The sequence below is a fragment of the Rattus norvegicus genome, chromosome 4, assembly GCF_021556685.1.
Source record: "Rattus norvegicus strain SHRSP/BbbUtx chromosome 4, alternate assembly SHRSP_T2T, whole genome shotgun sequence".
In the NCBI taxonomy this organism is placed as follows: domain Eukaryota; kingdom Metazoa; phylum Chordata; class Mammalia; order Rodentia; family Muridae; genus Rattus; species Rattus norvegicus.
The window spans coordinates 170,796,760-170,810,137 of NC_141537.1; the positions used below are offsets into that span (position 1 = coordinate 170,796,760).

Sequence of the window (13,378 nt, forward strand, 5' to 3'; positions counted from 1 at the left end):
GAAGCAGAGAGCGGTTGCAATGAAGCAAATTATGAGAGGCTCTGATAAAGACAGCAGCCTGAGAGCAAGCTGCACTGCTGCCGTGTGCCAGGCTCCTCTTAATGCATGTTTATGCAGCTGTCCCCTACTTAGAGAGTTTATAAATGAACCATCCTGCACCCCGTTACCATTATTTTTACCATCCCCTACCCTTCCTACTCCCCATGCTATGTCTCCATGCATGCGTGTGGTGTGTGTGTGTGTGTGTGTGTGTGTGTGTGTGTGTGTGTGTGTGTGTGTTTATATGCAGAATTGTTTGTTTTGCTTTGTTTTAGAGAGGTCTTGCTATGTAGCCAAGCTGGCTTCAAATCCATAATCCCACTGCTTTAGTCACCTGAGTATTGATTGGGATAACAGGTTTGTGCAACCACACCCAGTTTATAGTCCTTTTAAAGTGTCCTACTCCACATTTCTTAATGGCAAGAGGTATTATTAGCTTTTTGTAACTAGGAGTCTGTTCTAGAGATCTCTGCCGTTCCACCCCCACTTCTCCTACCTGTTATTTACAAAAGACCTCATTAAAGGCTCCTAGGAACAGATTCAATTTCTTTTTTCAATTTTTTGTCTTAAAGCAGGTTGAGTCAATACATCAAAGGCATATCTGTTTGGAATATTTTCAGAGCAATACGTTAGAAATTCTGACAATGACTGCTCTGGGGGAGGGTTCCAGAATTTCAGAACAACTGTGGCCCCAGAGAACAGTGCTGATACAAGGAGAGTTTCTTCTTACTGGATTACCAATTGACATGCCTTTTGACCACAGCAAAAATGTCCTCAAGAAATTACCCCAAGAAGGTTGGTGACTACGAACTGACTTTGTTGAGTTCCGTAGTGTTCCCATCACTATTAGCTGGTGTTTGACTATAAAGTCTCATTTAATCTTTACAATGGCTTCATGTAAAAGCCTACTTCACTCAAGGGGAATAGACTGGGGTAATACCAGGCACTTATCCCCAGCTGATGAATGGCAATGTGGGAGACGGAATGTAGCTCTTCCTGACTTCTGAAACTATAAACTAGGTTGTGTTGACCTCAAGTCTTTCCAAAGGAGCCAAATCTATAAGCAGCTGTAGGATTAGCTTGAAAAACCAAAAGTTATGCTGTGAAACCGATCATGGCTCACACTGACAGCATCATAAATCTTCCTCCAGCTCCTTGTGAAAGCTGCTGACAGACCCCTCCATTGGATCCTGAACTCCCTGACTATTCCCTGGTCCTTCTCAGGCACAGCAGCATTCATTCCAAAGGGAGAGGGTGCCATGTCTCATGATGTCTTCTGAGATCCAACCTGTCTAAAGGGAGGGAGAGGGGTGTGTGTGTGTGTGTGTGTGTGTGTGTGTGTGTGTGTGTGTCCATGCCTACGTGAAAAGCTGTGTTAGACGTGAAATGGCTGGCCAATAGCTAACGTTTTTAGGGGTCTTGATTCTTCCTTTATTTAAAAATGATCTCTGGATGCACACTTTGAGCCTCGTGCTTTCCATAAAGGTTACCATTGTAAGAGTGAATGAGGTCCTTGTCTCCATAAAGCATCCATCCCGTTGTGATGAGATAAGCCACAAACAAATAATCAAATGAATAAGTAGAATGCTGCATAAAAAAAGTGTACTGAAAGAAAATTAAATTGGGTTGTTGTGACAAAGCAGATGGGTGACTACTTTAGCACAGGTCACTGAGGGAAAGCCTGTCTGGGGACACTTTATTGGCCTACATTACAAGAACAAGAATGTCACTCATACTGTTCACCTACTGAGCTTCAAAACACCCCAGGCTTCTTTTATGTACAGTGTGAATCTGTAATCGAGAGCTGTACAGGGTCTAGATTAGTTTTGGTTTAGTTTTGACTTTAAATGCTGTCATTTTAGAAATAAAGGAAGTTATCAAGAAAAGCAAACTACTTAATCAGACTATAGAACTAATGGGTGATCATCGGGCTACAAGATGTTGGCCCTTCTTTCAAAGACCCAAGTTGCCCAGACCACCTACTACTTTCTGTAGTACCAAACCTTCCCTATACAATGCTTACCATCATGCCCACTGGTCAAGAATGTACAGACCCTAAGTTCTCATGGACACCAGATGAACTAGGAATCTTAGAAATGATATCCTGGGGGGCTGTGGCAACAGTGGGAAATGACATCAACCCATGCAGCACACCCAGCCACACTCTGGGACCGACGCTGTTCCGGTCATTCCTTTTGGCCTATGAGCAACCAGAACTTCCGAGTTGGGGACTGCAAAGCCCTGTAAATTCAACTATCACTAAGCACCATTCCTTAGCAATGTTCTCCAGTTTAACCAATTTGATATGCAAATGTTCTAGTCTATGATCTCAACCCTTCTCCACCTGCCTGACAAAAAGATTAGCCCCAGGATTTCTTTAAATAGTGAGTTCCTTTGGTGCATTTAAAGTGTGATCCATAAAAACTCAATCTATGTAAAGACTTTTATTCTTCCCTTTAAAAAGAAAACAGCCATTATATCAAGGGCAATGGCATAAACTTGGACTCTTAATGATGGATTTTGGACTCTCTTATTATGTAATGGTTCCCATTCATTCCACAAATATTTATTGAGCTGCTTTATGCAATGCACACATCCAGATTGCTATGAGGACACAATGACAGGAAGAATGGCGCAGCCTCTGCCCTCTGGGGGTGTGCAGGCTTGCAGTCCTAACTCACGGCAACTAGGATGAGGCTGTGACAGAGGTACGAACCAAAGCTGCAGGGCACATGGTGGAAGACTGTATGCCACAATCACAGAGCAGAGCAGGGGGCAGCGACATCTTAATTGCACTTCGAAGAACGCCTATAACTTGAATAATTGTACGACTCGTTCATTCCCGGAAAAGGAAACACAGCATTTTCTGCAGGACGTAGGGCACATTCTCAGAAGGGCAGGAGCCCAGGTAGACAATGATAAGGAAAAGATGATAAATAATGGAGGGTGAACCAGAGCCTTAAATGCAAGAACAGATAAAATGTAGACTTGACCCATAAACCTCAGCATGCTCTGATGTTTGGGCCAGGGAAGAACGTGCAGTTGTATTTTCGGAAGCTCATTCCAGCAGCTACGTGTAGAGCTGATCTGAATGGGCAAGGGCTGGTTTCAGGACAAAGAAGTGCATTAACTTAAAGTCTACATATACAAGGCAGAACAATGGTTGAACTGATGCTATAAATAATCTAATCCCCAGAGGGAAGACTTAGTTACAGGAAGAGGTGAGTGTCCCAGGCCTCAGACTTGGAGCCAAGACCAGGGAGCTCAATAGGCCTTTATGTAGTGACTTTTAAAGAACAGTTCTGAGATGCTAACTGTTTGAAACAGTTAACATGACCCCAGTGGATAAGAGCTACCCAGCTGGACAGGCCCTGATCCATGCATGAAGTCTCAGTCATTAAGAACTCCTCTTGAAGAGATAGGCAGAAGTACCTACTAAATGGGAGGGATGAGAACACTTCAGAAATGATGGCATCTTGACAACAACAGTGAGAAGTTGGTTGAGTAGAGTAGAGAGCAGGAGCCCAGGCTTCAACTGATTTGGATCAAACAAGAACTCAGTCACAGAGAATAACTTTAACATCAGGTACGGCTTAAATCTTGTAGCTCTAATGATGTCACAGTAACAAGATGGGCAGAGGCCGTTCAAGGTTAAGAATTGGGTCTTGAGTCCCACTGGCTGAGACACAAGTGTCCAGCTCATAGGAGAATATCCACACAACTTCGTTGTCTGGGTCCTGGGACAACATTGTGAGTTTTGGAGAGTTTATCTCTGGCTGCTGGGTTTTAAAGACAGTTGGATGCTACAATGTGAATACTGAATCTACCCCAAAGCACACACACCAAAAGCTTAGATGTTAGCCTATGGCTTGATTGGGAAATGATGGAACCTTTAGGATATGAGGCCGAGGGAGAGGAGGTTAGGTCATTGGGAAGGTGCCTTTGAAAGTATACTGGAGGTCATGGTGTTTTCTAATTTCCCGGTATCGTGAGGCGAGTAGGTCTTCCCTGCAGCATGATCCCATTGTTATCTCTGTCTTACTATAGCTCAGTAGTTCTCAACCTTCCCAATGCTCTGACCCCTTAATGCAGTCCCTCACATGGTGGCCCCCAAACATAACATTGTTTCCATTCTTACTTTATAACTGCAGTTTGCTACTTTTATGAATCACAAGGTAAATTATCTGATATGCAGGATATCTGCTATGTGACCCTGTTGAAATAACTGTTTGACTCCCAAAGGGGTTGCAAGCCGTAGGTTGGGAACCTCTGCCAGAGACTCAGGTCTACAGGTTTAGATGACCATGGAGTAAAAACCCATAAACTGAAACCAATCTTATCTCTATGAAAGTGGGTGAAAGTTATAGAATGATGAACATACTTGGTCTCCACTCTATTTAGAACCACACTGACACCATGAAATCCATTCTCAGTCAACTGGCCCACAGCAACCAAGGACATGATCTTAAACTTAAATCACTCAGGGTGATTTTCATGGAATAATATTGTTATGAACATAGTGGTCTCATGATGAGTATTTTGGGGAAAGTCACGTTAAATAAAGTTAAAGAAGCCTCTTTGTTCTAAGACACATCTGAACTTTTTAACTGCTAATACATTCTGAAATTCCTCTGGACTGAAAAGCAGCATCTCCTAGTCTTATTTATTTTATTTCAGAACCATTTGTCAGAGTGTGTCAAGGGACAAATGACGGCAGGATACACCTCCAGAAAACTCCAGTGATTACTCTTAGGTATTTAACCTGGGATCTAGGATCATAATTAAAGCCAATGACCATTGAGTGCTCTCTCTATGTCAGGCACTGCTCCAAGTATTTTATAGATGTCAATATAATTCCCATTTTATGGGTAAAGAAACTGAAAGACTGAGTAGCTAAAGACTTTTCTTCCTAGTGTCCTAAATAGTCAAGTAGGTGAGCAGGGGTGATGATGGGAATTAATATGCAAAGGTAGAATTTCAAAGGCTATGGTCAACGGGTAGCAAGAAAGTTCCCTATGTACCAATTTTCAGTCACAGTAAACATTGTCAGCCCTTCTGCTTGTATGCTAAGTTTATTGGCTTCCTCCGGCACCATAGATGGACCCGCTAACCGGTACTGCCTAGTTAGAGTCTTCAGAAAATTCGTTGGCTTGCATATGTATCATCCCCCATTAAAGCAGACTTGGGTTATGCAACCACACCGATAGCCATCAGAACAAAAAGAAAATAACCTCGTGGTTAGCTGAAGTAGCAAGAGAATGAAAAAGAATGCTTGCTTGAGGCCTGGCTTCTCCTGGACTCTCATAGCTCCCAGTATCTTGCTCCTGATGCCTAGAAAACTAAGAGGCTGTTTTCCTTTAAGGCATTGCAAAATTGTGTACTCTTGCTGTTAGGCTGGGATCCAACACCTGCCTCTCTACTTAGGTCAAGGATTGCCAGTTATGTCCTACCCTCTCCCACTTCCTCTCCTTGTTCAGAAGGATTATCACCAGCTTCGGATGCATCTGGTAGCCATCTTCGCTGAAGGACAGGTTTCTCCCTTCAAAAGTGACATTGATCAGATACCTGCAACGATAAAATTAAAGGAAGATTAAAGGTATGAAAAATGGATTTGAAAGCCACTTGGGTTGACAAAAAGACCAGTAGGTAGGGATACAGGTGACCATTAGTCAACTGACACTCTTCAAATTTCTATTGATTATGCAACTTACCCATCTATGTTTTACAATAGTAATCATGTGAAAAAAATATAATTTAAAATAAAGATGGCTCATTACCAAATAATTAAGAAAAAGATTTATTTTAATTTAAATTATATGTTTGCATATTTGTCTGTGTCGGGGTATAAGCATGTGAGTGCAGGTACCTGCAGAGGCCAGAAGGAGGCACTGGGTCCCCTGAAGCTGTTGTTATAGGTGATTTGTGATACCCAAAATAGGTTCTGGGAACCAAACTCAGGTCTTCTCTAAGGGCAGCACACACTGTCACCTGCTGAGTCATCTCTCCAGCCCTCACTTACACTGTAGAGCCTGTTTCCTTCTCTCCCATCTGCAAGAAGTCTGGTAATAAAAAGATCACCTAATTACGTCTGTAAGCTTAAGTGAGACAACTAGGTTAAGCACTCACCATAGGGCCCGATGCATAGCAAGTGCTCATTAAGTGTTAACAATCATTATTCAAAAAAGGGGGCGGAATAAAGGGGTGGAGGAGCTAGAGACAAGAAAAGAAAATGGCTATGTATCAAGACAACTTTCTGCCAAGAAAGGTAGCATGTAGGCGCTCAGGGTCTGTCTCCACCCCCAAATATGCACATTCTTTAAATTCTTACTAAGGACTTGCTCAGCCCTTATTTGTAAGACTAGAGAGCATGGCAGGCCAGAAGCATCTAGAGCCCAAGACTAGTGCAACTCATGCATGCACTGTGAGTGTGGGAAAAGGAGATGTGTGTTTCATACCTGGCTTTGGGGACAAAAGCGTAAATTAGTGAGAATTCTGCAAGCAACCGATATCAGACCAATGCAATGGTTTTCCTGCAGGACATTCGTCTCCAGCCCACCCTGTCCATGGCTCGCTGCTGGGACTAAGAAGCAGCTGGGAATTCCCAGAGGCCTGCTCGTTACAAGTGCATTAGTGCAAGCGGGCAGACGGCAATTAATGTCCCTTCACTATGTAGGCCCACAGACTCAACAATGAGGTTCTGTGCTCCGTGATCTACCCCAGCATTCTGGGTCTGATTCTGCTTGTGAGGTGAGTCTCTGTGAAGGAAAGGGCTAGGCGTAGCTCACAAAGCTGTGGAGGAGGCAGCGGAGGACTTGCTTCTAACTTCTCTTCTTGGGAACATCTGGGAAAGTTGCCTGTTGCAGGCTATGTTAGGTTAAGTGAAGTTACAGAAATGTAGATCCTTCCAGAGACTGTATCGATGTCTGTGCAGCATACCCCCCCCCCGGGGGGGTTATTTTTTATTCTAGGACTCTCTGGGATTGGCAAGCCTACCATGACTGTGATGTGCAGTTCTAGAGGCACAGCTGTTGAGCACAGAAGAGTCCAAAAGAATAGAAATTCCTAGAATTTTGAGCTAGACTTTTCAGGTCAGCTAGCTTGCTGCTTCTTACAACCGATGCTTTCTTTCCGTGGTATCACTGACTTGGACCTCCAGGCCTCTTTTAAATATTCCTCATGACTGAGGTACTTGCCATGGTGTCCCCCACCCTCAACCTGCCATCCCATCATTCTGTCCTATTTAAAGCTAATTTCCACCCCTTTATAACTCTTGAAGACTTGTTTCTTCTTGTGATATTTTAGGGTCTCAGTCTAGTCCTTCTTTGATCCCAGCATTCTTCAGGTATTTGAAGACATACATGTCTTGAAAACATCCCTTATAGAAACTCATTTTAACCTGTGAAGCTCACGGGCTTCTATCATTTTAATTGTATGGATTAGGAAAAAAAAACACTAAATTATTTGTTCAATATTATCTTACTAATTCTTATCAGAAGTAATAGTTTATGTAATATCCTAAGTCCCATGGCCTTTCTACCACACCATCCTTGCTCTCACATCAACATGGGATTTGGCATCCCATTTCTTTAGATGTTCATCATCTGCCATGGCTTCAAGTCCTTCTCCTTTTTGAGAGCCTTCAGCCAGTCGAGTGTGGAATCCCTGATCCAGCTCAGGTCCCACACAGCATCCTTTTTACCTCTGCTCCTCACCTCTTAGCTCAGTCATTGCAGCTTCCCCAAATTTATCACTACTTTGAAGATAACATTCAGGTTTCTTGTAGTTGGCACTAATTCTAAATACAACCCAAATCCCTACAGTATTCAGTCTAAGGAATAATAATAATTACAAAACCAACATTTTAAACCGACAAACTACAGTAGAAGCCTCCACCATCATGAACCAGAAAACTATGTTCTTCCTATAATAGTACCGAACTGCTTGCAATTATTTCTGGGCATCTTTAGAGAAAGATTATGCAACAAAAAATAGTTTAATCCCATTTCTTTTTTAAAGAAGGAGAGATGAGAGAGAGGAACAGAGGAGAGGAAAATAAGGAAGAAAAAGAGGAGAGACAGAAAGGAGGAAGGAGGAGGGGGACAAGGGGAAATAAATTACCAGCTTAAGTACCCACCTCTTCACCAGGCATGGATATAAATTATTCTGCCTTTATCTAAACTACTATTAAAATATTAAAAAGGAAGTGTCCATTTCTGCAGGCAATTACAGAAGTTCCAGAAATGATTAAATTTCTATGTAACATGAATGGCGTTAGTATATAGTCTCACAATGACATCTCTGAAGGGGATAGCATTGAGCTGGGAGCCTAAGAGCAGACATTTAAATCTTCAGGAAATAAAGCCCACTTGAAGGCACTTTAACTGGCCTGTAGTTAAACATTTCTCTTCCTGTGTCTCCATGTCCTGATTTCATGTAGAAATCACTGCCTTGCAGATATGTCCTTTCTCTCCCCCTTCTCTGTGTTCATCCCATCTTGCTAAGCTCTTCTTGGAAGCCTCACACTTATCAAGACCATTTGTAAAGCTTCACGACACTCTACAAAGTATTCTACTGCGTGTGTTTTAATCATTTGTGTCATTCCACAGCTTAGAGAGTAATCATTCATGGCATGTGTGTGTGTGCGTGTGTGTGTGTGTGTGTGCGTGTGTGTGTGTATCCCTTCTGAGGAATTGCCCGTGCTGTGATACCATTTAGCTACTGTGGCATTTGAAAACTTACACTAGCCCTGAGCAAGGATGGCTTTTGAACAACAGAGCCCATCAGTCCACTCACTGGTAATGAGGGGTGGCAATGATTATGGCTCAGGTCGCTTCTCTACTTGTGAACCTAAGTGATCCCTTGTTAAAATGAAAATGTCACTTGACCTCCAGCCTTCAGAGAAAACAGCTGTGGTCATGAACAAATGAATTCTTCGATAGGAACCCTATAAAAACGTGATTTATACATGAGATGACAATAGGGAACATTTTAACAATGGTGTTGGCATTAAAGGCGTACAAAGGCAAGACACCCGCTTCTTTGAAAGAGAATCTGAAAGGATATCTGCTAATAAATGGGCTACATGGGAAGAATGAAGACTGAGGTCCACGTATGGAGGTAACATTAGGTCATAAGATCAAATGGATGATCAAACTTCCCATGAGAACTGAAAATACTCAATTACCTTTGGATCTGGCTATACTTTATCAACTTAAACTAGTAAGACCTTGAAACCTCGACACAGAAGTCCTGAGTAAGAAGCTGAACTGTAGTAAAGACTCTGAGACCCTCTGATCAGTGTTTCTCTGCACAAGCCATCCTCACACACACAGCAAACACCCTGGCTTAAGTGGAAGCCCAATGCAGAATGTTGCTCATTACACTCTTTGTCTCTCCAAAGTCCCATCAAGGTTGGACATGTTAAAATTTTACTTGATTTGATTCTCAAATGTGATTTCACATCTGTCACCCTGTGGCCTATATCCTAAAGCTGTGGGATCGCATTTCCATGTGAGCCTGCTGTAACTTAGAGAAAAGCAGAAAATTTTTCACTGGAAACTTATTTTAGAGAGGAAACACATCCCAAGATGCTAAATGATCTCTCCAAGTGACAGTCACATTCAGGATCAGAGATGAGACCTTCTGTTCTTTGTTCTATATCTTCTCATGACACTCTGAAGTGACATCAGTGTCTATTGCCTCTATTGTGCATCATAACCCAGCATGCTCTCATATCATCTCTACTGGACACTAAATGAATGAAAACAAATTTCCCTTCCTGTTTATCTCCTTGTTGAGCAAAAAAATTAGAATCTTGACAGGCTTCCAGCCAACACATTTGTTTTACATGACCTAAGTCACACTTCAGCTCGTTTAAGAGGGTCAGCCTGATGTTGGCAAACCCTATTTCTTTTTGACTTTGGCCACACAGAGCATCCACAGTACCATGTAGATGCCTGAGGTGATGAGTCTGGAGTGAGTCCTGTGCGGGAGGCACCTGAAGGACTTCTGCCAGCATTTGTCAGCAAATCAAGAGCCCTGGAAAAATGGCACCTTTCTGTCTTCATATTGTTGCAAAGCATTAGCCTTATAAAAATTAATATCCACTAACGAGGCGGCAAGTTGAAATAGCTTATCATCCTAACTCATCCAATCCCCTCGCTCGTTGTTATCCAGAGGATTCTGTGGCTTTACTCAGATCACGTGACATGGTTAGAACCAACACCCAGACATCCTCGACCCCAATCCATACTCCTTCCAATCACCACCATGTTTCAAAAATAGAGCCAGATTTTCAGAACATGTCCATTTTTTAACTACTAAAAGTAGAAAGTTCTAGCAGGTGAATGAATTCTTGACCTCTTGCTTACAAGTTTCTGTCTCTGAAAATTCCTGTGACTGTGTACCACCAATACACCTCTTGTGTCTGATACCTTTCTTTTTATCTCCTACCAAACAGACGGATTCCAAACCTCCTGGTAAGATGGGTAAGATGGCGGACCTGAAGCTGCCTCGCTCTGACCCAGTGGAGAGCAATCAGTGGAAGAAAAATAAGACTTTGTTTCGAAGAGAAAAGGAGGGAAGAGCTTTGGAAATTCACAGAGGCAGTGATGGAACAAATGAAAATGCAGAGAAAAGGCAGGCAATGCACCAAGAAGTACACACTGGCCTCCAGTCTGGGGCTCCTGGGTAGCTGAAGAGAAGCGGAAAGCCTCATCAAAAGGGTCTCCCCTGCAGCCCTCGTCCAGGGGCCCATAGCGCTGCCTTAAGAGTAACCCACAGCCCTTACAAGGCACAGCTCAAGCTGTGAGTTTTGGTAAGATACTGACTGGAGAGGAAACCCATTACCTTGTATCGTGACTTGGACCAGGGCAATGGAGGTGCCATCTTGAGAGTGGACTCACTGTTAAAACTGGGGTACTCTAAGGGTTGGAGTCTGAGAGGGAATTGTGGAGAGTGAGAAGAGAATGGTTGGGAATGGGCATGAATCTGAAAAATGTATAGTGGTAACTAAGCACAAAATGCCATAAGGAAACCAAATACTTCTATGCAATTTTAAAAACAATTAATAAAAAATAGATTGGTTAAAGCCATCTTAGAACTTGAATGATATGGAGGATTACAACTATACTGTACTGATGTGTCCTTTTGAGGCATTTAAATTAATCTTCTTTAAATTAATATGCTTAAAATATACAATGTTATGTTATAGGACATATACAGTTAACAGATTGTAAAGGACAGCAATCAATCTACCCCTCATTTCTTCTGATAAATACCATATCTGCTAGTTTACTGAAATCTGTTTGGCAAAGCCACAGGTCTTTCAAAACGTCTTTCTGAAGAGTAGAAGGTGCTGTTGGAAGTGACTATTTTTCAACACATTTTCCCTGGAAAGAGTGGAAACAATTTCTCACAAGAACATAAACATAGATTTTAAAACCTTTTAAAGCCATTTCATTAAAACCAGTATTGAAGGAGAAAGGCCAAGATATTTGTAAATTAGCCTTTTAGATTTGTTAACATTGTTCCTTGGATAAACTAAGTAGAAACGTTTTACTTTTTCCTAAATTAGGAATTAGTGTATCAAAATGAATCCCGAACTATCAGATCAGTGTAGTGGGTTTGTTTTGGTAGGCTGTTGTCAACAAATACTTGTCTTTTGGAATTTATGATGGATTCTTCTAGGAACCAACCTAGGAGGCTGTTCCCATTAGTAATATAAGTTCAATGAATGAAAAACTTCAGATAACTTCTCCAAATGTTGGTAGGAAAACTAGGAAGAAGAAAGGAGCACAGAGAAAAGTATAGCAGATATACTCACATAAAAACAAGCCCTGTGGGGAGAAGTTCACAATCAAGGCTTCCCTTTCAGGATCCCTCTTATCCCAGATTCTCCTCACCCTAAAATGGGTAGTAACATTTCCAAGATAGATAAATTATTTCATCTTGCAATAGTTTTTCTTTCGTTTTGTTTGCTTTTGAAAGAGGACTTTGAAGAAACTTTGAAAATTCCCCTGGAGCTATAGTGGCACATATAGCAATATGAAGCCATGTACTAGACAAAATAATTAGAAAATTAGTCTTGTAAGCTTTTTCTCTGATTTAGGAAAAATAATAGCTACTAGAGAACATTGGGAGAAACTAATTTAAAGGTTACACCACAATATCCATTTATAATTACTTGAGGAAGATTAAAAATAGTTTGTCTTCTAATGAATTAAACATCTTTATCTTTCTGAAATGATATTGAATATCATTAATTTATCTCGCAAAATGTTCACAAACAGTAATAAGTTCAAGTGTGGCCTGGTCCATATACAAATTATTTAAATTCTATTCACAATGTTAAATTAATGAGGGAGATTTTAAGGCACCCGAAAGCTGGCTGCTCAAACCTTGCCAAGCTCCCTCTCCTCTGCTAGAGGTGAGAAATATGCTTCCTCCCTTTGGGAGTTTGGGATGAACTACTTTCATTTGAGGGACAAATGGTGACATCAATTACAATTTACTACAAAGAAGAAAAAGAACTCTTCAGGCTCCAAAGTGCAACAATGAAAAATTCTGAGCACTTTCTCCTGGATTCTGTTTCACAACTGAATATCATGACTTAGTTTTATCTGAAGTGAAAGAAAATAGAGGAGAATTGTTGAGACTTGCCCAGTAATCTCTGCTTGGACCGAGGAGGAGGGTAGAGACCATTTACTTTCCTCCAGAAAACTGTTATTTATGGGCAGATATCAAATCAGTAAGATGTGTGTACAGGTGCTACAAACGCACAATAGAATTCTATTCACCTCAAAAGAAAAGTGAAGTCATGGGAGGCGTAGCTCTGCCACTCTCTGTGATGGCTGCTGAAATCTTCGCTATTCTACCAAGTGGGTCAATGTGGCAGTCCATGCCAGGGGATAATTCTCTCCTGGACTTATTTATACTCCTTCCTGGGATCAGCACACAGTCTTATTTTCAATGATAAGAAATATAAGCAAATGAAACATTCTGTGTCCCCCAATTCTGTTAGGGAGAGATGAGTAGAAACAATAAAAACAAGAAACAAAAGCAATGAAGAGAGAAGAGAAAGTTTGTGTATATATTATCACACACATACATACACACACACACACACACACACACACACACACACACACACACACACACCATACACAACACGGAGTCCAACAAATAATGTCATGACATTGAGGAGGACATAGGGTATCTTCTTCAACTACCCACCACCTTGATTTTTTGGGGGGTCAGCATCTCTCACTGAACCAGAAAGTTGAGGAGTTTCTTAGGCTGGCGGCTAACTCTAGGGCTCAGCCTGACTGTCTCTCCAGTG

At 41.6% G+C, this 13,378-nt stretch overlaps 1 protein-coding gene across 3 annotated transcripts in view; it reads right to left on the reverse strand.

Annotated features, from left to right (window-relative positions):
- Grin2b (glutamate ionotropic receptor NMDA type subunit 2B) overlaps window positions 1-13,378 on the reverse strand; it is a 555,949-nt gene that overhangs the window by 108,986 nt on the left and 433,585 nt on the right. For all 3 annotated transcript variants that reach the window (NM_012574.2, XM_087655881.1, XM_087655882.1), the window contains 1 exon segment: window positions 5,490-5,604. In NM_012574.2, coding sequence (NP_036706.2) covers window positions 5,490-5,604 — 115 coding nt within the window.